Source organism: Arvicola amphibius, chromosome 5 (assembly GCF_903992535.2).
Source record: "Arvicola amphibius chromosome 5, mArvAmp1.2, whole genome shotgun sequence".
Lineage (NCBI taxonomy): Eukaryota > Metazoa > Chordata > Mammalia > Rodentia > Cricetidae > Arvicola > Arvicola amphibius.
The window spans coordinates 142,345,384-142,371,578 of record NC_052051.1 but is presented as its reverse complement, the minus strand read 5'-3'; the positions used below and the strand labels follow the sequence as shown (position 1 = coordinate 142,371,578).

The following is a 26,195-nucleotide window of genomic DNA, read 5'->3' as shown; positions in this document are numbered from 1 at the left end:
ATAGCTATGTGCACAAAAACTCATTTCCTAGGTAACTGTGGTAAGTACAGTTCCCAAGCTAGAAACAAACCAAAACACCATTGGCTAATGTTATTTATTTGCACAAGGGAATACTGTACAATCAGGAGAACAATGCACAACTGTTGAGAATAAGAATCTCATCAACACTGACGTGTGAAAGCTAAAGAATGTCGTTTTAATTTCATTCACATATTCCAAGCCAGATGAAACAAGATTTTTGCTTAGAACTAGATGGTGGTTGTGGATGGGACGGCAGTGAGTGGAAGGGAGTCTCCAGCTTCTGGCTTATGAATTCATGCATGTTCTGTGAAGAATCCGACTGCCTGTATAGATATAACACTTCAACAGAGGTTAAACAAGCAAATCCACAAAATTAGGTCTACATATTTAACTAAGACTAAAGCATCATTTCTGTATCTTCTCTTAGAGACTCTTGTACTGATACATCCACACAGTAAGGCTGGAGGAACACCATTACCTGCAGTGTATACAGTTCCCACAAGTCTGGTTAGAAGACCAGTCTCCACACTGTGAAAATGAGCTAGTCCATTTCCTACCAGGCACCCTATTTACTGGGGCACCTTACACCTAAATGCCTCAATAACTAACAACCCAGGTTGCAGGACTCACCTGTTCCACCCTTGGAAGTGAGTATGTATGCTATGCTTTGACTTGAGAAAGTCTGTATCCTCTCTCTGGCATTCAGTCATCACACATAAGTGACTCTTCTCTTACTGATGAGAGTCAGTCTGTAAAATGCTCAGAGGCACTGAAGAGGTGTATGAGTCAGTTCCAGCAGGCTTGAGGCTCTCTGTATAGGTTAAGCCACCAGAGGATTGGTAGAGACTGACAACTCCTCAATTTCTCTCCATCAACACTGTATACACGAGAGTGCTTCCCCGAGTAAATTCTAGACCCACATAATTCCTTGTCAGTATTAGGTCTTACTACAGTGCAGATTTGTCCCCAAGCCAACTATCTCCAGTTCAAGTTGTGTCATTCTCACAAATGGCCCACAAGATCTTCATTTCTAAAGATTTATTTATTTATGTGTCTGCATGTTTGTGCATGTGTGCAGGTGCCAGCAGAACCCAGAAGAGAGTGTTGGAAGTCCCTGCAGCTGGAATTCAAGCAGTTGTGGGCCACCTGATGTGTATGCTGGGAACCAAACTCCAGTCCTCTGAAAGAGGAGCAAGCATCCTTAACCTCTGAGTCATGTCTCCAGCCACTCATCTTCATTTTGAAACTCAACCTTGGAGGATACCCTGTGTGGCAAGCCTGGGAGTATCTGAACAGCTCCTCTGAACCATTCTCATCACTGAGCCCAAAATAAGGGACTCTTCCTGGATTCTGTAATGAAAAGTCATGCCTTTCTCATGAAGTACTACAAATCCTGACAAAATTAAGCAGGTAGGTTCCAAGTTTGCTGGGGGAAAAAAAGTCTCATTTGTTGATAAAACAGTGGCAAATGCCACCTTCACATTCTTGTCCTCAAGAATTCATCTTGAGTCATTTAACTTCAGCAAGGAGCAGTGTAGGGATTGAGGCTGAACAGATAAGAACAACACAAAAAGAAAAAGGCAGCTGCTTGAACTGTTTCCTGTAGAGTGGCCTCATGGGAATCTCCTATGTCTACGACAGTAGGTATAACGACTAGATCTCATCTCAGACCCAGTCCAGTTCTCTATGATTCCTCAAGCAAAGGGCCTAGGAACTCCACATTTCTCTTCTTGTTGCTTCGGATAGCCATCAATAACTCCACCCTTTGAGGAATTCTTCTCTCCTATAAACAACCCATGGAATGGAATGGAAAGGACAGAAAGAGACTAAAAATTGATGCATTGCCTATTAACTAAAATCATGAATTGTGACAAAGCTTTCCCGACCTGCTAAACTATCAAAATACTTAGCAGTGTCTTCCCCAGGGATAAAATGAGCCTAAATTTCTAAGAGCAAGAACTTTCATTCCCACACCCCAAACCCTGCACAAAAGGTACTCTCTAATACTATGAGCAGTGACAATATATAAACTGATTATGCTTTTAATTTTTTAATAATTATTTTTATTTTGTATGTATGAGTGTTCTGCCTGCATGTATGTATATGCACTATGTGCATGCCTGGTACCCATGGAGACCAAAAATGGTGTCAGAGTCCCAAAAACTGGAGTTAGAGACAGTTATAAGCTGCCATGTGGGTGCTGGTAACTGAATATGGGTCTTCTACAAGAGCAGCCAGAACTCTTAACTGCTGAGCCATCTCTCCAGCCCAAAGCTTACTTTTAAAGCATGATCTTTGTAAATTGTCCTTTAAATAAATGATTTTTAAAAGAAAATATAATTGTATTTGCTTTCAAGTTTCTTGATGTATCTAAAGGCTGTCAAATTTCTTAAATGTACAACAGCAGTTCACACAGGCATCAGTTCAAGAAGTCAATTCTGCAACTGACAACTTAATGACAATTTTATTGGTTGGAGACAGTAAGTAAATACTTGGAAGGCAGCCACGCCAACCTCCATACGATATATGCCTCAACAAATGCATGTCTGAATGACAATCGGACAGTGGCTCTGCTGTGTGAATACCAATGGTGGAAGAAAGAGCATGGCTTGCTTGTTTGGGATTGGGAAGGATAAGCATCCAACTGAGGTCTCCTATTGGTGAGGACCAATCTGAAGTCGACCTCTTTTCCTCACTGCACACCCCCTGCTGCACGTGCACAACATGCACTGAAGAAAATATGTGACAGGACTATCACATGGCATTTTCACAAATCTTAAGACAATCTAACTATTGAATCATTGTCCAATGAAGAAAGTTAAAAGTTAATCTCAATAATTGGATATATTAATTTCTATGGTAGGAAATTCTTAACAGAATACCAAACCATTCCACAATATTTCTATGCTGCCATCTAAAATCTTCTATAGAGTCTCAGAATTTCACAGTATTAGCAAACAGTTATTTTATTGAAACACAGTCAAAATCTAGCCAGGTAGCTCTTAATAACAATCTAAAATCAAGTTTTACTTTTATAACTTTAGCAATATATAATTGAACACTTACATTCAAATGTATAGAATACAATCCATTTCATACCGAAAAACACTGTAACAAAACTTGGGAGTGCACGGTGGCAAGCTAGCACTCCTTTGCCAATTCTACAGCTTTTATAAATTCAACTCTGTAAACACACTCAGCAATCACAGCACTGGGGAGAGGTCAGGTGCTCTGACATGCTTTGTTATAGTTTCTGATAGCAGAGGGAACCAATTCTTGGACTATTACATAAAAATAGATCTTAAAGACGAAGCATTCTTATGTACACACACACACACACAATACTAACTAGTCACAGACAGTGTCAAATCTATACACTGGACTTGTTGGCAGCATCCTACACATTGAGAACTTACTAGTAAATAAACAAACAGCTGTCAAATGTATCTGAGATGGTCTGCTCCATCTGTAAGGATGGAGTGCTGCTCAGAGGCAACTAACTGCTCACTGCTGCTTCTCAAAGGCAAAGACCAAGTAGATACCTAGAAAAGAAGTAAGAGAAGTCAGAGTTTAGTTATTCCTACCATCAGGAAAAACATTTTCAAGCAGACTGAGAAAGAAAAACATTATTTATTTTCTGAGTTCTATTACTTGAGTGGTTTTGGGGTGGATATTTAACCATTTAAGTATATTTCAAAACAAAAATCTACTTAGTCATTTAACAACACTAAGAACGCTAGAATTTGATTTCAGATACACAATTTGAAACTCAAAATTTCTGAAATCTTGCTCATAGTAAGGACTTCGATAAGGTAATGATTATGAGAATGGGAACTCAGTCAATCAGATTAATTCTGTCATTAAGCCCAAACTTTAAAATGCCTTCTCCCGTGACGACATAATAGCCAACTCGTATGAGAATTACAACAGATGAAATGTTCACAGCAGCTCCAGATACTACTCAACACTCAATAATAATTAATATTACTTCTCAGACAGATCTACCTTTAAAATCTCCGTCTACTTTCCTCTCTTCAGCATTTAAATTGTCTGACAGTATTTGAGTTTGTTTCTTCCACTAAATTCTAGAAGGCATACTTGTCTGTGTTTTAATCCCCTGAAGTCCTTTCATATAATTCTGTAAGTCAACATTCAGTGTTTACTAAATAGTGTATCTCCACTTACTACTTCTGCCTTCAAGATAATCAACAAACAATTAAATGGACAGCAGAAACTGTGCTCAAGTTCCCAAGATAAAAGATCAGAATCCTTTTATCTTAACATTAAGGATCTGCAAGCTGATGTGAAGGGCTACATCACTCTGCTGCAGGAGCCCAGGACCGTGAAGGATCCTCTGAGTCACCAGCCTCCTGTCAGAGTGTATCTGTGTAACACTTGTTTCCAAACACACGTTCCCTACCAGCCATGCTTTCTCTGCTTTGCTTGGTGCTCTGTATTATTCCCCCTCTGCTGTCACCATATGAATGGCCAAAAAGTAACTCCATGGGAATATCCTATAAGCCAAACAATTCAACAGACCTTGAGGTAAAAACAAAGACAGCTGCTTATTAACAAATATGTAAAGAAAATATTTATGAACGCTCATGAAAGTCTATTAAATAACAGCCTCCAGGCATTTTCATTTGTCACTATGCAGATGTGCTAATGGAAATTATATATATATAGGAGATATGCGTATCAGCATAAACACAAAATACATCAGAAAAACTCAACATTTTCAAGTTTTAATGATTCCCTTAAAACAGATCACTGAAATTGTCAGGTAGCTGGATGATATACTTACTTGTAGCTTCCCATTCTGACTTACTTAAGGTTCCCTAAAATTATAAAAGAAAGAAAACTTTAGATTCAATGCAGAAGTAGAAGCAAGCTTATTTTTAATAAAAGGCAGGTGGCAAAATCCCCTAACTTCACTATAAAAACACACACAATGCACATAACATTATGATATACACATCTAAAAACAATCAGTAAGATCAACTTTCTGAAAAAAACTAAAGACATAGTCTCAGTTTATACAGATTCATTGTCCATGGTACTGGGAAGCAGCAAATGTTTTAGCAAGAAAAGAGTCATTTCTTTTTGAAAATGAGTCTTACTGCTGAGTTGCTGCAGAAATAAACACCTACCGTAAGCCTGTAGCTTAAAGATGAAAAATACTGAGTTTTACCAAAAGAACCACAAAGTATGCATTACAAAATAAATTACACTTGCCAAAAAAACAAAAACCAAACAATAATCTCAATACGGTAAGGTGTGTGCAGCTTTGCTCAGGCCACTGACTTCATAGGATCCAGTGTCAGTACTAGGACCAACTAAGTTTGAAAATATCAAGAAAAGAATATTCTAAGATGTTAACAGAAATGTGCTATGAAAATGTCTTCAATTTTCACTGAGACTGTTATGGCTTCTCTTACTATCACATATTTAATTTTTTAAAAGTGAGAGCTGCACAAAGTCAATACAAATGAAAATATACTGTTCTCCCATCCCCCACTTAAGTTCAGGGACATTGGAATTCTCTCTGGAACATTGAGTTAGCAAAGAATCTTGCAAACCAAGGCTATGATTTTTCCCTACCATTAGCTGCCTTATAAAAGCTCTCAATGCTACCCACTGAAATACATTTTACGTGCTACAGCATCAAAAGTTTTCACAACTTAGGGAAAACAGATAATTATTTGCCAAATTTGTAATACTTAAGTAAGCCTAAATATTGTGGACAAGTGAAATACCCTGTCTCCACATACTCATGCTCCTTTTCCAACTTGGGAAGCTGGGAACTTACCAGAGGTAACCTTACGTGACTGTTCTTCATGTACTCGGCAGCATGTGCATAGTCACCGACTTTTTCAGAGACTAGTTTAGAGTTATCGTTTGCAGGGTATGGCTAAGGAAGCAAACACAAATTCTAGTTAAGAGATCTCGCTACATTTATAACTTACTAAACTACTGAAATGTAAGAACAATACTTAAGTATTGCTTCACAACTATACATACTTTTATTCTTTTAAAGGTGTGTGTGTGTGTGTGTGTGTGTGTCTGTGTCTGTGTATATGCGTGCACAAGTGTTAGTGATTCTGTACCTGGAGACACCCCAAGGCCCTTGGGGATCCCCTGAGGCTAGAATTACAGATGGTTGCAAGTCACCTAATGTGGGTGCTGGGAATCAAACTCAAATCCTCTGCAAGAATGGCAAGTGCTCTGACCCGCTGAACCATTTCTCCAACCCTATATACTGTTTTCACCTAAGAGAAAAAGGCAGGGGAGGGAAATATCCCCAAAATCCTGGTCAACTTCTATAATCTTACACTATTTACAGCTTGGACAAACTATATAACTTAATATTCAAAGGGATCATTTAGCAGAAAATATTTACATTTTGACTTCTGGCAAAGGGCTTTTTCTGTTATAATCTAAAAATTGTGGAGAAAAGGTAGTATCTTAATTACTTCCAGTGCTACATTTAATTCATTTTAAGCAATATATCATAGACTACAAGTCTTTTGTCTTTAGTATTCTAAGAAACTGGGCTGGGTGTAGCCCCTTTAAAAATCTAGGTTGTCCTAAGAAACTTCCATGGGGATGATTCACAAATGTCTACTTACTCACTTTTCCCCTTTCTTTGGGGCAGGCGTAGGTGGTGGCAGAAGTCAACCTTGGATGGATCACCCATCTTCATCTTTGAAACAGGGTCTCGCACATTTCTGGAGCTCAGTGTTTAGGTCATCTCTGCCCCAACAGCGCCCAGCTATTTTATAGGTTCTGGGGCTCTAACTCAGGTCTTCCAAATGAGCCACCCCCAGAGCCTCCATTCCTTTTCCTTTATAAACATCCTATTGCGTATCCAGGTCCTGGGGACAGAGCCGCTGGTTTGCTGTTCAGAGTACACTGGGCTGCTGCACCTGGTAACCAGCGCTTATAAGCCCAGTACTCAGAAGAGCAGAAGCACTGCCTAGACCAAAACCTAAGCAAGACCTTCTATGACAAACTGAAAACTGGAATGCACACAAAAAGCCTGTGGCTCTGCGGGACCTGTACATCCTTAGCACTCACAGCTTTACTCCCTTATCCAGTCTGAACAAAAGCAAGTTTAAAAGTTTCCGTTGAGTTTCAATCTCTCGACTTCAGTGTCACCATATCACAAAGCTTCAGAATTTTACTCTGCTGTGATCCAGGCACCTTACACGTTACAGCTCCACCCTGAGATGGTGTCTGTACCTGCAAATACCTCATCCTTTACTGACAGATGACCCAAGTAAATGGTAAGAACTACAAAACTGCCCTTCCCAACAGCAATAAAACCTCACATAATGCATATAAGCTAGCACCTCTCAAGGGAGTAACCCTTCCAGAAATGCCTCCCAAGAGGTCTCAGTGAAAGCAGACACGGGCATCAGACTGTTGTGATCCTAGTGTTCTGGCCCTTGACCTCCCAGTCATCCTCCCTCCTCTGAGGACCATGGGAGTGGGAAAGGGCTAATGCTGAAAGCTCGGCCAGCCAAAGGCCGGATGCTTCAGAAGACTTTCTGCACATATCAAGAACCCTTTAAAATCTCTACTTTGGACTAAAGCACCAAAACCAGGATCTGTCCTTGGTCTCGATGTCCCTCCGTCCTCAAAGGCAGAGTATCCACAGCAACTATAAACTGCACACCTAACTGCACAACGTGAGAACATTGAAATGAGTCCAAAATACCGAGCAAGTCCCCACACCCTGAACCTCTGCACGTTTTCTGTGCACTTACCTCCAGGGCCTGCATTCGTTTTAAAAGCAGTTTGTTTTCATTGTTCTTAATCTTTTCTTCATAGAACTCCCGAAATGTTTTTTTATATATTAGCTTCATATTGTACTTCTTTGCCATTCTGTTCAAAAAAGATTAATAGAAAGGTTTTCAAATGTTTGTAATTTCTTTTTTTAAAAGAAGTATTTCATCAAATTCATGTGTGTGCTTGTGGGTAGTGGGCAGAGCACAACTTGAGGTACTGGTTGTCTCCTTCCACAACGTGGGATCAGGGTCTGAACTCAGGTCATCATGCTTGGCAACAAGTGCCATCTCTCTGGTCCTTTAATTTCATAAGTTTAAAAAAGTTTACTTTAAAAATGATAGCAGTGACTTATGTTTAGCATAATAACATGAATGAAGGATGAATAACAACCTAGATGCCTATAAAGAAACAAGCACTCTACACACCCATAAGCTGCAGACAGGTTTTCCTTTAGCGTGATAAAGAGGTCATGGGACAAAGGGCCATAGGGAGCCCTTTTCTAGCTTTAGGTCTACTTTATTCACTTCCTCACATCTGCAATAATGCCAGCGTCTTTCTTAAATTAATCATTTTCATCTCCTGTATTCTCTAGCAAAATAAACTATTTTGTCAAAACTGTATCTTGCATGGCTTCTTGCAGATTGTTTTACAGGATTCCCTTTAACCTAACTTCTTTTTTTTTTTTTTTAATTTGGTTTTCTTGAAACAAGGTTTCTCTGTTTAACAGTTGTAGCTGTCCTGGAACTCACTTTGCAGACCAGGCTGGCCTCAAACTCACTGAGATCCACTTGTCTGCCTCCCAAATACTCGGATTAAAGTCGTGTACACTTTAACCTAACTTCTAAATGCTAAGGCTGCCCCAGAACCTATTTGTTTACTTCTTTGTACCAATTACATGGCATGTTGGAAGCCGTGAGTCCTACCTCTGTGACGCTCAAGAACACCACTGTTCACTGAATGCCATCCTCTAGCGTCTCAGTGAACTCATCTAGCGTCTATGCTCCCTGGAACCCATCATACAGCCCTCTCTCTGACCCACAGCATGTCTACTTCCAACGGCTCCACTTCTCACCACATCCCTTCATTGGCATCCTGGACCAGGACTAGCACCATCATGCTATCTCCTGCTTCCGGTCCTACTCTCCCTCCATGAATTTTCCCAGGTGCAGCCAGATTAAGCTTTCAGATATCCCTTTTAGTTCCTTTCACTGGGCTCCAGGACAAAACTCAAAATCCTTAAACATGATCTCCAAGCCACTCGTTCTACAGTAATACTGCAGTATCTCGCAGCTAGTCTTTGGTTCTCCAGTGATGCTGCAGTATCTCGCAGCTAGTCTTTGGTTCTACAGTGATACTGCAGTATCTCACAGCTAGTCTTTGGTTCTCCAGTGATACTGCAGTATCTTAGCAGCTAGTCTTTGGTTCTCCAGTGATACTGCAGTATCTCGCAGCTAGTCTTTGGTTCTACAGTGATGCTGCAGTATCTCGCAGCTAGTCTTTGGTTCTACAGTGATACTGCAGTATCTCGCAGCTAGTCTTTGGTTCTCCAGTGATGCTGCAGTATCTCGCAGCTAGTCTTTGGTTCTACAGTGATACTGCAGTATCTCGCAGCTAGTCTTTGGTTCTCCAGTGATGCTGCAGTATCTCGCAGCTAGTCTTTGGTTCTACAGTGATACTGCAGTATCTCGCAGCTAGTCTTTGGTTCTCCAGTGATGCTGCAGTATCTCGCAGCTAGTCTTTGGTTCTACAGTGATACTGCAGTATCTCGCAGCTAGTCTTTGGTTCTCCAGTGATACTGCAGTATCTCGCAGCTAGTCTTTGGTTCTCCAGTGATGCTGCAGTATCTCGCAGCTAGTCTTTGGTTCTACAGTGATGCTGCAGTATCTCGCAGCTAGTCTTTGGTTCTACAGTGATGCTGCAGTATCTCGCAGCTAGTCTTTGGTTCTCCAGTGATACTGCAGTATCTCGCAGCTAGTCTTTGGTTCTCCAGTGATGCTGCAGTATCTCGCAGCTAGTCTTTGGTTCTACAGTGATACTGCAGTATCTCGCAGCTAGTCTTTGGTTCTCCAGTGATACTGCAGTATCTATCTCGCAGCTAGTCTTTGGTTCTCCAGTGATGCTGCAGTATCTCGCAGCTAGTCTTTGGTTCGGCACCACTAGTTTCCTCTTCTTGGCTCAGCCTCTTTGCTACTTCCTCAGTTTTGTAGGAACATCCTTCCGTCTTCTACATGCACATTCCATTCGACTAAACACTACTCTTTACAATTCTCTTCCTGGAGATGATTTCGGGTAGTGGGCAAAGGGAAAAAAAGAATGTCTAAGACAAAGCTTAAGCAGGAGGGGACAGGTGATGGGAAGGTAACAGGCACACCAGAGGTTCCTGGACTGCTACACTGCAGAGACACATAAAGACTGGCTTGTTAGCTGAGCTAGCCCTTCTGAGAGAGACAGTGTGAACACAGGTACTTCTTTTATTCAAGGCAACTCAATTATAATATATCAAGACAAGCCACTAGAAACAAAAGCAAGTTATATGCGAGGGAAAAAAAACTCATCATTACAAAGAACCCAATTTGAGCAATTTGAAGAGACTTTTCAATAAGTTCATTACATTATTGCTTAGTTTCTTAGTTAAATGGCAAGAAGTCATCAACATGTTTAGGTTTAATATTTGGATCAGCAAATGCCTGCCAAATAAATGTATTTTTAAAACTAATACACTAGGCTACGTGTCTTTCATTCCAACACATTGCCCTTCTCCTGCCTCAGCCCCAAGGAGGAGGAACATACGCAGGTTTTTTTGGTGTGACTCCTCAGCTCCCCACAATGAGACACTCTCTTCAGTTCTTGCCCCACATGTGACACACTGCTGGTAAGGTCTCTTGTCCACGCCCCTCAACTCTAGAACCTTGTCCGAGCACTGGCCTACACTTCTATTAGTATTTAGACACCTGGGCCACACCTGAACCTGTCCAGGGACCTCACAGAGCCATTCACACACACACACACTGACTATAACTAATGTATTGAAAAATCTAGATTGGAATTACCTGAGCCTCATCAATCAAAACCCAAAACAAGTATTTAAGCTCCTCCTATCTAAGAGGAAATGAGCCATGCTTCATTAACAGCAAAATCAGAAACAGATTCTCACTGAACATAGGTAGACCAGAAACTCTAACCTAACACACAAATAAACTAACTCCAGATGACCAGGTCATAAAACTCAAGCAATGGGAAAGGCCATGAGGACCTAAGTGGACTTCATAAGTTACATCACCATCATCATCATCATCGAAAAGGAAAATAATTTTTGAGGATGTGTGAGGAACATGGGAAGAAGTGGATTTAGGGAGGGAGAGATAGATTCCATCAAAATTGTAACTCTTACATAAAATTCTCAAAGAAATTTAATGAGATAAAAATAATTATGTATTAAAGTAGGAATCTACAACTTTTTAAGTTTATTATGTTCAAGCAATTTAAGTAAAAAAATAATGCTAAGTTTGTTTAACAATATATTTCATTTTATACTTTTATTTTTGGAGGGGCCTACTAAAACTACTAATTTTGTTAAGCAAAAACACCAAGCTAAAATACAAAACAAATTAAAAAAAAAACCTCTAATTTCTTCTTTTATAAAGTTGAAAGGAAACAGTTTCCCAAAGCTGATTAAGTTTTAAAATAAAAAGCAAATTGATTTAAAATCTTAAATTCTGTTAGCTGCTTATAACAGCGTATTCACTTTTTTTATGTCTTGTCATGTCTTCGTTACTTGATTTTGTCATTCCTTCCCCAGTTCTCTACTTTCTTTCCTTGTTTTTGAGACAGTCTTACACTGTAGCCCAGGCTGGCCTCCTGTATCAGTCTCTTGAGTGTGGGACTACATGGATGAACCACCAACCTAGCGCATAATGAAACATTATGCTTACTTTTAAAAGGTAATGGAGTATAGATTAAAATAATAACCAGCAAAATTTAGGTAAGCAAAAACAGTCCTGCTTCCTTGGTTAATATTCGAAATAGAAGATGTCTGTTTCTATAGACTACAAAGTGAAATTTGGTCATCTGAATATAACCTCCATCTAAATTGGCTTTTGTTATACTCTGCTGGCAGGAAAATCCTGCAGATTAATGTGTGTGTGTGTGTGTGTGTGTGTGTGTGTGTGTGTGTGTGTGTATGTGTGAAAGACAAGGTCTTGAAGCCACATGATAAAAAGTCTAGTCCCTTCAATTTCTCCTATGCTTGCAGTTCACTAGAATTCTTAGGAATTAATGTGCATGGGGAGACTATACCTATGAATTGGGACTTTATAATCAACACTGTAAGAAGCTGGGCAGGATAGTATATGCCTTTAATCCCAGCCCTATGGAGACAAAGACACGTAAATCTGTGAGGGTTAAGGTCAGTCTAATAGCAAGTTCTAGGACAGCCAAGACTACATAATAAGAGACTATGGAAAGAAAGAAAGGAAGGAAGGAAGGAGGGAGGGAGGGAGGGAGGGAGGGAGGGAGGGAGGAAGGGAAGGAAGGAAGGAAGGAAGGAAGGAAGGAAGGAAGGAAGGAAGAAAGAAAGAAAGAAAGAAAGAAAGAAAGAAAGAAAGAAAGAAAGAAAGAGAAAAAACAAAACAACGGTAGCACTGGGCAGTTTCAACGCGATATTGAAATACAAACTTTTGATAATCTCTTTCACAGTTCACAGGGAAGATAAGATCTTAGACTTTCTCATTTTTATATCATCAAAGTTGTGTTTGCTCCCTGTAGGGTCAGTTATCTTCTGTGTTGAGTAGAAGTGGTTGGCCCTCTCCTCTTAGGAAAGAAATCTATTTAAAGTGGACACCAATTCTGCAGCTAAGGCTTTTTCTTGGTGTTGCATTTCAAATACAATATGAATGGCAATATTAATGTTGTCCCCTAAGGATAAGTGATACGAGGGAAAAGGAAAAGCAACAGATCAAGATATTCTTACTCAGTTAGCAACGGAAAATAGACCAAGAATTCAGGGACATCCACAACACCTTCCAAGTTGAAGTCATATTTGCAGCCAAATAAAGGATAACTTCCTTTCTTCTGGAATTTCACAGTGTATATTTCATTTCCAAATGATTCTGTTTCTGAAGCTTCGAGGCGTCTTCTATTAGGGTTATTCCACAATAAAAATAAAAGAATTGTGATTAACATTTTTAATCCTAGCAATAATATCATGCATGTGAAAAACTACATGATGCAATTTAAAAAGGTATCTGACGAATTTTATTAGATTCAAGTTACTTACATCAGTTCGAAGCTATTGGGGGTGGTACCAATAAAATAGGCTCCAGGATTAAGCCTTCCACAAGCATTTCTAAGCATCATATCAGCTTGCTCCAAGGACTCAAAGGAGTAATGGCAAGCAAACTGACAACTGCAGATGTCAAAGCGCATTTCTGGATCATGGAATTTTTCAACCAAAAGTTCCTGTAACATATGTGAATGGGTTAAGATTCCAAGCTAATACAACATAGATTAAAAGTGTTTTTTTTTTTAGCAAATTACCAGAATGTTGGGTTCTTAAGGTAGACATTCCCTGACAGTAACCAATAGTTTTCACCAATCTTTGACTTCTTTCTCTTGTCATGTACATATTCTAACAAATATCATTTTAAAAGAAAAATGTTTTCTCTTACCCTGGCCTAAAACATTTTGCAGGTCTGAGAAGATAACACAAGTAAAGTTTCTGAGTTAGTTGACCAGAAGCAATGTAAAAAGCTGGGTGCAATGTTGTGTGCTTGTAATCCCAACAGTGGGGAGACAGAAGCAGTAGCAAGGGGTTCACTGGGCAGGTAGCTTAATCAAGGACCCCAAGGCCCCTGGGAGAAATTCTGCTCAGAAAACAAAGAGCAACACCCACAGTTGACGCCTGACCTACACACACATGCATCTAGATGAGTATACACTCACCCGCCTACCCAACATACACACATAAAATAATCCCGATTCTGATTTTCATAGTGCTTGAAAAATCTGGAGATTCTGAAATCATGTTAAAAATGTTTATCTGGCTAAAGAGATGACTTGGTGGATAAAAGTTCTTGCCCTGCAAGTCTGACAACCTGACTTTGGGTCCTTTGGATACATGTAAATCAGGACATGCTAGGATGTGTCAGCAGCCCCACCCCTCTTATGAGATAAGGTGGACACAGAAAATCCTCTGGAAAGCGAACAGGCCAACTAGCAGGATATAAACAACAGAAGCAAACAAGGGAGGCTTTATCTGTGGCACCTATGGCACAAATGAAGCCCCACCTTCACATGTGCACATGCACGTGCACACTATACTCACATAATAGTAATTTAAATGTTATATAACATTTCAGTTGGTCTTGAAAACTAAAATAAACTGACATTCAACACTTGGGTAACGAAAATCAAAAAACACTCAGCCTTTGGCATCTAAAAGAAAGTGTTTAACTAGGCACTATTTTAGTAGTATACTCCTTTTCATCATCATTTTCAAGGCTCCAAACAAAATGACTACTAAACATGTACCATTTAAATGTTTTAAAAAATAATACTTAAAGACAAAGGACATTAAGTTCCCTCCCAGTGAGACATCAACTCAGTTCGGACTTTCAGAAACAAATAGAAGGTAGAAAGCATACAACGATTCCAGCATGATAGGAAACTATCCTTATAAGTTGAATAAAACACACTTAAGTCCAGGTCTATTGCAAAATAAAGCAGCCCTTCAAATCCTTAGGTTCTGTAACAGTGAATTCAGTCAACAATGGATTGAAGATACAAAAGACAAACTGTTTTATTTTTATTTTATGTACTTTGGGTGTTTTGTCACAGCTGTTGAGTCACCTGGAACTGGAGTTACAGACAGTTGTGAATTGCCATGTGGATGCTGGGAACTGAAACTGTGTCCTTTGGAAGAACATTCAGTGTTCCTAACAGGTGAGTCATCTCTCCAGCCTGGAAAATTTATTTTTTAATCTCCAGCCTGGAAAATTTATTTTTTTCCACAAGTCTGTAGACTTCTTTCCCATGACACTTTCTTCCTAAACAATAGTGTGACTAGTGCACAGCACTTTCACTGTATTAGGTACAATAATAAAATCATCTAAACATGCTTCTAAAGAATGCACGAGTATGTGTGTAGCTATCCACAAACACTATGCCATTTTATGTAAGTGACTTTGAGCTTCTGTGGACTCTGGGGCTCCTGAAACCAATGCCCTAAGGACACTAAGGGGTGATTATTAGAAAACAAATCTTGACCAATTCAAAAAGAAACAAAGTAATTCCAAATACCCAATTATTAAAAGTAAACTTTACTAAAAGTACCCAAGGATAAATTTCCAGTAGAAATCGACAATGCATGCCTTAAGATTTTTAATGTTTCAAAACACATTTTAAGAAGCCAATTTTATAAATGGGAGATGCAGGATGCACAAGGCCCTGCAGCTGATCCCTAGCACTGTAGGAAAAAAAAAACAAATTTTAAAAGATGAGGCTGCAGAGATGGCTCAGCAGTTAAGAGCACTTGCTGCTCTTGTAGAGGATATAGTTTTGATTTCAAGAACCTACATGGCAGCTTATAACTATCCTAGATTCCAGTTCTAGCAGATTTGATATCCTCTCCTGGCCTCCATAGGTATCAAGCATGCTTGTGGTGCACATAACTCATATACAGGCAAACACTCATACACATAAAATAAAATCTCAAAATTAAAACAATAAAGATTCTGTACCTTTGAGCAGTCAGCAGTTATAAATTCAGCCTTAAAAATATATTCATTATCACGACGACCTTTCATGTCTTCATAACGCTGTTGACACTGTTTCATAGAAACATCAGCAATATCTAGAAGGGTAAAGAGTGTCAGGAAATGTTAACACAGACTAGCAACTCAACTGATAAACTGGAGCATGAAATCCAGGCACAAGCCAAGGAAATGCCCCACGGCGGGCGCCAATTTGTAGGAGCGGCGGACCATGTCCCACTGCCTGGCTCCCGCATGGCTAGCATTATACCTGAAATAACAACACACAAATTGTATTCTTTTAAACACCACTTGGCCCATTAGCTCTAGCCTCTTACTGGCTAACTCTCACATCTTGATCAACCCATTTCTATTAATCTGTGTAGCAACACGAGGTGGTGGCTTACCAGGAAGATTTTAACCTACATCCATCTTGGGTCAAAGAATCATGGCGACTGCCTGACTCACTGCCTTCTTCTTCCCAGCATTCTGTTCGGTCTACTCCACCTACCTAATTTTCTGTCCTATCAAAGGACCATGCAGTATCTTTATTAACCAATAAAAGTAACACACAGACAGATGACCCTCATCCATCACTCCTCATTTGAGCAGTACTTTAGGAGGCAGTGCTGTTGTACTTCCTGCAGCTCATCAAACAGAACACGATGGGAATTACATCGTGTTTCAACGACAATCTGTCCTTCCCAGGATGTTACTATCAACTGTAACAACCACCCGGGAAGACATAATTAATTTTTCAAAACACTTATCATATGCATAGGTCACAGGAGAAGAGTGGCCTTAAGATACCTTAGCATCATGCTGGCAAGAAGAACCTTCTAGTTTCCCATTCACCTAATCGACCAAAATAACTCTGATGTTTAGAACTCATTAGCAATTTAGTTATTACTACTATCACTGTATGTGAGCAAGGGCGAGACCAAGCACAAGTAGGCACCTTTAAATTTTCCTTCCACCTTTAAATGGGGTCTGGGGATCGAACGCAGGTTGTCAGACCGGCATGGCAAGTGCTTTTACCCACTGGGCCATTTCACTGGTCCCCAGAGTCACTCTTTACCATGTCAGTTTCTGCCTTACCAGCACACACCAGCCTGCTAATTCTCCCCTTCCTCCACTTGAGCAAATCTCCACCTTTTCCACATCCTAGGTCCAAAACAGTGATGTCACGATTTTTCCTTTGTCGTACCTTTTCTAAAAATTCCCCTAAAAAAATAGATAAAATAAACATAATGCATTTTCTCGATTTTTACTACAGCAACTTCTTCTGACAGAGCATATGAACTATAACACAGTAATGCATCGTCAATTTGTAATCCTCATATTCTAAAATCTAACAGAATAACTAACTTGATCCTTTAGCATTAGAGAACATATTTACCACTTACAAGGTTAAAATGGTTTTCTGAAGGATGCTTTCAAAATTTGAGTCAACATTAAATAGATTTAAGTTCTAATTTAAAAAAAAAAGCTACGACATTTGCAAAAGAGAGAAACTAACTTGTATTTCTTGCAGCTTTCTCTATTTCTTCCCATAAGCCAATGTTTAACTTCATACATTAAACTGACTTACTTACAGGTAGCAGTAATTGATTCTTATTCTCTATACTCAGACTTAAGAAATACCCCAAAACTATCTTTAACTCATAAAAAGGCAAAAGTTCAAACAATGGTTTATCAGGCCTATTAATAGTCTGAGATAAATGAAGTATTCAGCAGTACTAAACCTGATACAAGGAATCTGACAATTATTCTTCCTGCTTTATCACTCTGTATGCTTTATCATTTGCGTACGCACTATTTAGGTGGCTAAAATAATCAGTACAAATATTTCTGCCTTTTGACATAGATATTACAGTAGCTTTTAACAGCACCATATGTATTCCATATTTCTTTCTGTCATGAATCTTATACTTATCCATCAAAATAACAAAATGACATTTTAAATGTATAAACATTTTAAAAGTCAACTTGCCAGGATTCCCATTTAACTTTACTTACATGAATTAAAAATAAAACAAAAAGAAAAAAACAACAAAAAACTTGACTATAAAGAAACTTTAAAACTGCATTTTTAAAATTTCTCTAAACTTACATGCAAGTCTGATTTGACTAGAGGAAACAATACTACATTCTAAATCACATTTTCTCTACTTATTTCCATTTTAATTTTAAAGGTGAGCTTCCACAGACATGTTAGCGCCAATGCTGTATGTCTTTATCAATCATCAAAGGAAACATTATTTCCCCCAAGAAATCACAAAAGACAAACAAGCTCTATGATAAGTGATGCCAACTCACTAAAGTTTGTAGTGGAGTCAGGTAACACTGTCTTTCCTGACGTAACAAAACGCGATGTTCACTCCCATGGGCCACCACACTAAAACAGTTATGTAACAGCTTCAGGTAGCATGGACTATAAGTACAAAGAAGCATACCACCAAACCAAAGCCTGTTTAACTTACTATTCAACTAAACATCATCAATATCCCATTAATAAACCAAAGCAAACAATAGCTTATCTGGAGGGCCTACTTTTGGCTCTCTCGCTTTTAAAAGCCAACAAAATGAAAAACAAATAATAGCCTTTGTAGCTTAGTTTAAAAATGGGAGGGAAAAAAACCAAAGAAATGGACTGTGATCAGCTTAGTAGAGCACGTTCAATGCATATACCCTTGGCTTCAATGTCCAGCACTGTAAAATGTAATTCAATAAAATCTTAAATCTCTTAACTAAAGAGTAAAAAACAATCATACCAATAAGGATACTTTTAATCCAATTATTAAAGTTTCTTAGGTAAAAAATGCGACTCTGACAGCGCTTCTCCAAACCCACTTCCTGAAGCTCGTTATAGTGGGCAGCAACGGCAGAGCTGTGTCCTTCCTCCAGCTTCTGTAACCAAAAGGATGAAAGTCAAGGGTCAGCACATGACCTAGAAAGCCAGCAAAAGCCCTGTACCACCTGACTACAGAAGGACAAACACAACTGAGGGGAATTTCACAGAAATACAGCAATTACTACCGCACCTAAGTGGTGTTTCCCTGATTCCTTATAAAAAATATCTCCCAGCTTAAGGTCTTCATCATGATATATATAATTTAAGGCTACATGTTCTAAGGAAACTACTCTTTTTCCAGAGTTCTAATTTATTCAACAATAAATTACAGTCGATGGATCAACTTCCTAAAAGAAAGAAAATAAGCTATTACACTTTACTGTCAGTAGGAATTATTCTTATGATTATATAATGCATACATTTGCGAAGTTAGAATTTAGTAGTCACGCTCAGTATCAGTGACTTTTAGTACTCATTATTACTCTAATCAACAGTTTTCTACCTTCATTTAGTAAAACCCTGGATTCTCTAACAATCCATAGCGGGTAAAGGACTCCAGCACTTGCCACCTCCCTGTTCAAAGTCCATCTTCACTTACTTCACAGGTCAAATTTAGGGGGAAATTCTTACTTGAAAAAGAAAAATCTGCCAGTATAAGTTTCAAAACCTAAGTTTAACCTATTATCTCAAGTTTTTACAAGAACACCACCAGTGAAAGCCTGGCTTGTTTACTTTCTTCTTCAGGCCTGAGAGCAAATGTTACTGTTTTTTAAGTATTTTGACTCCAGTAGCAGATTTGGCCTCAGAATCCTTCCCAATGCGGTAAATGTTTGTTAGCACTTGCACCACACCAGCCTTTTCAACTTAACCACAATTATACTAAAGAACTATGTAAACTGACTAGAAGCTGGAGACAACTACAGCTCAGAACCGAGGAAAGCTGGGCACAACTCTGACATTTATTACTTTAAGTGATCATCAGGCAACTTGAAACACCTGATTAAAAAAATGAAAATAACCCCCCCTGTGGGGGGGGGAGGCTGGAGAGATGGCTCAGCGGTTAAGGGCACTAGCTGCTCTTCCAGAGGAAGACCCAGGTTCAAGTCCCAACACCCACAGGGCAGTTCACAACTGTCTGGAACGCCAGTCCCAGGGGATCCGACACCCTCACACAGACATGGATTGAGGCAAAACACCTAATGAAGATAAAATAAATAAATTTTTAAATAAAAGAGAAAAGAAAAGAATAAATCAAGTGGACCACATACTGCCATCTTAAAAAAACATTCTATAGTTTGCTTTTTATTAAACTAGTTTTCAAGGTTCTGGTTAAAATAACAGTTCCAAAATAAAATGAAAATGATCATAGTACAACTTTCACCTTAACAAATTTTAATTTTAAGAGTTAAGAATCTATCGTGCCTTAAGATATATACATATCTTACATACACACATATACATACATATCCACAGCTGTACCACCCTTGTGATTAGAGCACTGAATTACAAATAAAATACACGAAGCATACTTTCCGCTTTTCTGCAATATCCTCGGACTGTAGTTTTCTCTTTCTCTGGGTGGTCCCTCCAGAGGAAGGCTCGTCTTCAGAAACATCATCCCCTTCCAGTTTCCTTTTCTTTGAAACACCTCCATCATCACCAGAGCATTTTTCCTCATTTTCAACATCGAGTTTTCTTTTCTTGGATGGGGAGTCCTCCACACAACTCGAATTCTCCTCCACGAGATCACCTTCAAACTCTTCCCTGACTTTTGGCTGGCACGTAGGAGTCTTCTCAGAAAGGCTTGGCCCAGATGCAGCAATGGATTCATTAACACTTGGAGGAGATTCTGTTTCAGAATCTATAGACACTTTTGCCTGATCAAAAGACATCTTTTCATATTTTTCTGTTTTTGCAGAGCTTTCCATTTCAGGTTACTTGAACTGACAGTAAAACTTCATGAATCAACACCGGAATGGTCCAAAAAGAAAAAAAAAAGGTATTATTTATAAACACTAATGCTAAGACTCTACAATAATTTTAATCAACTTGGTTATTTAGTTTCATGAGTTTAAACAATTTCAGTCATGCAGTTATGTCTAACCTATCTATGGTCCAGGATCACTTATGGTCATTCGTTATAGCTATAAATGTGATCCAACACAAAAATTATGAACTGTTTGGTGAAAATCTCAAACATGAACTTTGTAGATGGCATTGTTTCATCATGCCAAAAGCTTATACACACCAGGACTAAAAAGTGCTCATATATGCATAATATAAAATTATTATAAATATATAGTAGTACATGGGGACTAGTTTGGAGGAAGTAGATCACTGGAGAGATATCAGTGAAAGTTATGCCCATCCATGACAACTGCCTCTCTGCCTCCTGTCACTATAAAACGAAGCTTCTTGGTCACACACTACTTCTTGAAGCACTTGGTCATGGTATTCTGCCCCAAGAACAAGAGCCAAACAATCACAAACTGAAACTCAAACAATACAAGCCAAAGTAATCCTGCTTTCCTTAAATTGCTTTCTCTGGCATCACAGTGGTGCAAAAGTTACTAAGACTAATACCAGAGAAGTGGGGTTGCCACAGTGACAACTTGACAATGTGTTGCAGATCTAAGGAAAGATTTTGAAACAATATGTATATGTGGACCAGTATGTTGTAACAAGGTAACTTTATCAAACTTCAGGTTTCTGTTCTTAATTCTCACTGCAAAGCTAGTCAAAAGTAGTTACTGATAACCATGCTACAAGCTGAGAACAGTTTTATGTGCCTTTAATCCCAGCACTTGGCTGGTAAAAACCAAAGGATCTCTGTGAGTTAGAGCCAAGTCTACATAGCTTCAGGCCAGCTAGGGCTACACAGTGAGACCACATCTCAAAAAGCAAAAACAACAAAAAAGCATGCAACAGCTTGAATGCTGACATTTCTTCCACTAGGTTAGTCTGTTAGCTTTAAATTTAGCCTAAGACAAAGTTTCACCGCAGGAACAAATCTTTACAAATTCTCTACCAGAGCGTAGTATGAATGAATGGCCAGTATGAATGAATGGCCGATTCCCCATAGCATCCTTGTTCCCTGAGATCTTGTAAGCCTGGCTCACTGTAAAATACTCCTGCTGGCAGTCTTATCTTGTGGGTTCCCACCTGCATTAACATGTAATTTGTCTCAAGGCAAAGGGCCTTCCCCCAGTGTCAAGAGACCTGGCACGTAGACTTCTGAGCAGCACTGGAACTGCTAACGCTGGGTACTAAGAGTGAGCTATGTGCATTTCCATTATTAGACTTTGAGGCTAGAGCCAGGTGCTGCTGCTGTTTGTGAAACTTCCCCCACAGGCTTATGTGTTGAATGCTTGATTGGTCTTCAGCTAGTAGCACTATTTGGGGGTTCCAGAGACTTTAGGGAGTTAAGGACTGTTTGGAGAATGGATCTAAACTATGCCTCGTTGTCAGTAATTACCACTTGACTACCATGATGTAAACTGCCTCCTCTTTTACACGCATTCAGCAGCGTAACAGCCTGCCTTACCGTAGGCGCCACATCACCAAAATCAAGTAGCATGAGCTGAAGACTCCAAAATCATGAGTTAAAATAAATCTTCCCTTTCTATAAGTAGCTCCCTTAGCTAGTCTATGCAAAAAATAATACAGGAAGCTAAGATTCTTGAAATCCTTATTTAATAATGAACCCTGTAATTGTACAGAAAGTGAAGAGTGGAAACGGATTTAGAACAGCTTTAAGATTCAGTCTTCAGTGTAACAACCATTAAGATGCTTCAAATATGCTCCAAGGCCTCTGTGTAAAATGGGAGGAAGGAGAAGGCCATCTGTTACAAGGGAATTGTTAATGGCCTCCTTAGAGCTCCTTCAATTAATAAGTCGAACTAGTACTACAAAGAAGTGGAATGTGAACTATAGTCACTAAATTCACAGCTTAGACATTTCTACTAAACTATCAAGCTGTGTTACTGAAAGAAATGGAAAAGGGAAATCAAAAATCAAAAAAAAAAAAATGAGAGACTATGAAATTTCAAGTTCTAAAAGTAATGAAGACATATAGTGGTTTGAATGAGAATTGCCCCCATAGGTGCATATATTCGAATGCTTAATCTCAGTTGGTGCCACAGTTTAGGAAGGACTAGAAGGTGTGGCCTTGATGGAGGAGGTCATGTCACCTTGAATGGGCTTTGTGGTTCCAAGTCAGGTCATGCCCAGATAGAGTACTCTGCCTTGTGCTTCTGAATCAATGTAAACTCTCAGCTACTGCTCCAGCACCATGCCCGCCCACCTGCCTACCTGCCTGCCTGCCTGCCTGCCTGCCTCCATATCCCTGACATGGACTCTGAAACCCTCTGAAACTATAAGCCCCAAATGAACTCTATTAAAAGATTGACTTGGTCAGTGTCTTATCACAACACTAGAAAAGTATCTAAGAGGTAAATCATTCTTAAAGATCTTCTGCATAAAGAAGAGACAACAGTAGTTACATGAACAGGTAGAAAATGAGCCACTGGAAACTGGGAAGGATTTCAGGACATTCGTTGTCACTAACTTTTGGGTATTGACTCAAAGTAACAGAATACCAAAACGTTACATAGGAACAACTGAACTAGAGAATAAAAACAAACCAACTAGGAAGATCAGTTACAGAGTAACTACTACAAATCAGTATCAAGGAAAATTACCGAATTATGAAAACTCTACTACTTCTCTACCATTTAATGTCTATTTTTAATTATTTTACCATGCAAAATGTTATCATTAGCTGTAATTATTGCCTAAAATCAGAATTGGTATGTGAGGGTGAATTTTATTCAGACAGTCTATACTTCCACAGATTAGCTAGCATAAAAGCATTCAAAACTACAACATGGTTATGAATAGGATTATGTGTTAAACAACTCAATTATAGAGTACTATTTGATATACAAGAAAGCAATAGCTCTTACCTCAAAGAGGATAGAAGATAGATTACTCTGGAGCCAAATTTGTGTGATAGTGGCTAAGGGACACTGATTTAGGTTACTCAAATTCCATGTTCTAACATGCTAACAGTTCCAGCAAATTTTATAGCATCAGAAGAGAATCCTAAATCTCAAATACATTGGTGGAAATATCAGGTAGGTGGGTCACAGAAAAGAAGGAAATCACAGCTATAGGACCCAAGTGCTATCTGACAGAATAACCTTTTAAAGTTGGTCAGAACCAGAGGTCTATTCATACATTCCTAAAGATTTACCTAATGGTCACAAAATGTTAGGTCACATACAGAGCAGAGTGGCCAATAAGGAGGCTAGAGATGGGCCAAGATCAGCAGGATCTGGACCGGCAACATTCCATTTTATCCGAATCACTCCATTTCTAAAAATCAGTCAAGAGCTTAGTAGTCACAGCTTCCTTTTAGGAATTCTGGTTCACAAGAGCATTCTCTAGGCTCTAGCTTTGAGACCTAGCTTTGCAGCAATAATTATAATAATAAAACATCAATGATATTAATGAAAATACTTGAAAGACAGACATCACGATGGAACAAGAGAGAAGAATTTATGGAAAAAAGTAGACCGAGGTGGAGGTGGGTTATTTTGACCTGGCTGCAATCACACTAACTTGCCTCACAGAAATCAAGATATTCTAAAGAGATACCAAGGTGTCTTGATCTATTAAATTGTTGAAACAATGAACACGGGAGTGGGGGGGTGGCGCACGAAGCAGAGGGACAGGCGATAGAAAGAGAGAATATCAATGACTAAGTCCTCTAGGAATCTTATGCTGAGACAAGGGAAAGAAGCCAGGCAAAAGGGTGAGAACACCTTACAGAAAGGGAAAAAGATGGGAAACGGTAGGCGGGACCACACCTTGGCCAGACTGCATTTTTCTTGCCTCCTATTTAGACCTCACCCTCATTTCAGGACTCACAAAGATGGAATGGTTATCATATGGATATCTCGGTGCCGCTTCCCAAATGTGTCATACAGAGTAAGCCTCCTTTTGCAGCTTTTCATTATTAACTAGGCTCTTTTAATTGGTTTACTGAGGTGGCAGAAACGCGCTTGTTGTGGTGTGCAAAGGCTATAGACCCTTCATATATTCAGTTACGCCCCTAAAGTATATCACTTTTCATGGTTATCCCAGTTTCTGCCGGCTAGCTAACAAGGGGCAAGCATGACCTCGACGGGCCACCTTGATTGTTTAGCCGGGTACAAATCAATGAAACAGAAAGGGGGTGGGGGCAAGCAGTTCTCCACTGCTTCATCTGTCCCCACCCCCACCCCAGGCACAGCTGTTACTCAACCTCTGGTTCAGGTTCCCACCGCCCTGCTCCGGACAGAACAAACCCTCTTTGACTCCCACCACCACACCCGGCCCATCGCAGCCTCAGCACAGGCCCTCGGTCCGAGCACAAGCACCGGAGCTTCTCCTCCCTGGACTAGTGTGGTCAGGAGGAGCAACAGCGCCCACCGTCTCAAGACAAGCAGCGTCCACACTGCTTCCGGCTACGGGCACAATAAACCCCACGAGGCAAGGACGGGAGGGAGGAGGCATAAGGAAAGCGAACCCAGCCAGGCGTGCGGGCATTCGGCCTGGCTGTGCTCTAGGCGCGCATTGCTAAAGACAAAGAACCAAGGACAGGCCAGAATGCCGAACGCCACACTCACCCACACAGACATCCACGATTCTGTTTGCGGAAACGCCGGCCGGCGCCACGCGTGGCTTGTTACGTCACTTCCGGGGAGTGCGCCCGGGATTTGTAACTGGAGAGCCAAACCCCGGAGCGTTTTTTCTTCCGCGCCGGAACTACGAGTCCCATGGTTCCTCGCGCGGCCGTGTGCCCTGTGGACTTGCGAGCGGGCACGGAGGGTCGGAGCACGTTGCTAGTGGGCGCGGCTGGCCTGGGCGGTGGAGGCCTACCGCTGGCCTGAGTCCTGCGACACGGCACCCTGCCCCACGCTCGGCCGGGTCGCCTTGGCGAGGCAGCGTCTTCCGGCCCGTACGGCGGGATTCCGTGGAGACCCCCCTTCTATATCCTGAGAGGTAGCCTGGGTCCCTGTTGGCCGTGGGGCTCCGGGAGGGGGCCGGAGGGCACCTTCACCGCGGGCGTGGGTCTGACGGCAGCGGGACGCGCCGCGCACGGCGAGCGGCGGCCTCCCTCCTGCAGACGGGAGTCGTCAGCACCACCCCCCCTCCACGCCGGAGCCACTCGAAAGAGGTCACCCCTGTCCCGGGTCCTTCAGGAGTCCTGGCAGACCTCGCTCCCCCTAGCGCCGCTTTTCACTCTCTCGCGCTGTGGTTCTTAACGCCCTGCTCTTCCGTCTGTCCTTGCTAGTCGGGGTGTCCTTTCCAAAATAACCAACAGTTTCACCTTTTGGACTTGCTGGAAATTTCTTATCGCCGTGTTTGTAGTCGGGCCCCACGCTCCAGTGAGGCATACCGTTACAGGCTTTCACCCCAAGATGAGGGTCAGGGTTAGAATCTTTCCTGCGGAGGGAGGTAGTTTATGTACCAGCGTATTAACGTGCCTCACCATCCCTCCGTCAAAGTTGTGGGAAAACCCACGGATTTGCAATGTAGCCTGTATTGCAATTCAGCAAATTTGATCCTTCCAAAGCAGCTTTGAAAGTGTGTTTTGCTAGTCTACCTGTTTGGTCGTCGGCAATTTTATTAGCATGGCCTTGGCGTCGTCAAGTTTTGCAGTGTATAGCTTCCACTTGCAGTTTGTGGACATTAGCCCTTCTGAGGTTGTTGAGTCCTTTACAACCCTTAAACGA

General features: G+C 40.4%; 2 protein-coding genes across 4 annotated transcripts in view; one reads left to right on the top strand and one right to left on the bottom strand.

The window, feature by feature from the left end:
* Window positions 1-80: 80 nt before the first annotated feature.
* Rnmt (RNA guanine-7 methyltransferase) lies at window positions 81-25,224 on the bottom strand. The gene is made up of 11 exons (XM_038329203.1): window positions 25,086-25,224; window positions 19,944-20,369; window positions 18,335-18,470; window positions 16,659-16,784; window positions 15,549-15,661; window positions 13,088-13,269; window positions 12,782-12,946; window positions 7,791-7,908; window positions 5,831-5,932; window positions 4,826-4,859; window positions 81-3,563 (listed from the first exon to the last, which is right to left on the bottom strand). The coding sequence occupies exons 2-11, from the start codon at window positions 20,340-20,342 to the stop codon at window positions 3,526-3,528; spliced, it is 1,413 nt and encodes a 470-aa protein (XP_038185131.1). The 5' UTR covers window positions 20,343-20,369; window positions 25,086-25,224; the 3' UTR covers window positions 81-3,525.
* Window positions 25,224-26,195, top strand: part of Fam210a (family with sequence similarity 210 member A) — a 41,107-nt gene continuing 40,135 nt past the window's right edge. For 2 of the 3 annotated variants that reach the window (XM_038329215.1, XM_038329214.1), the window contains exon 1: window positions 25,224-25,461. The gene's annotated coding sequence lies outside the window, so the exon portion shown is untranslated. The remainder of the gene's footprint in view (window positions 25,462-26,195) is intronic. The other variant, XM_038329213.1, reaches the window with a different exon arrangement.

What these genes read in the sequence shown, in the direction of transcription:
- Rnmt (XM_038329203.1), bottom strand. Translation starts at nt 20,342, where the DNA reads ATGGAAAGCTCTGCAAAAACAGAAAAATATGAAAAGATGTCTTTTGAT. An exon ending in CCCAATAGCTTCGAACTGAT is followed by an intron (nt 12,947 to 13,087) that starts GTAAGTAACTTG and finishes TAACCCTAATAG; the next exon opens with AAGACGCCTCGAAGCTTCAG. An exon ending in TATTTTCCGTTGCTAACTGA is followed by an intron (nt 7,909 to 12,781) that starts GTAAGAATATCT and finishes TTTTTTGAACAG; the next exon opens with AATGGCAAAGAAGTACAATA.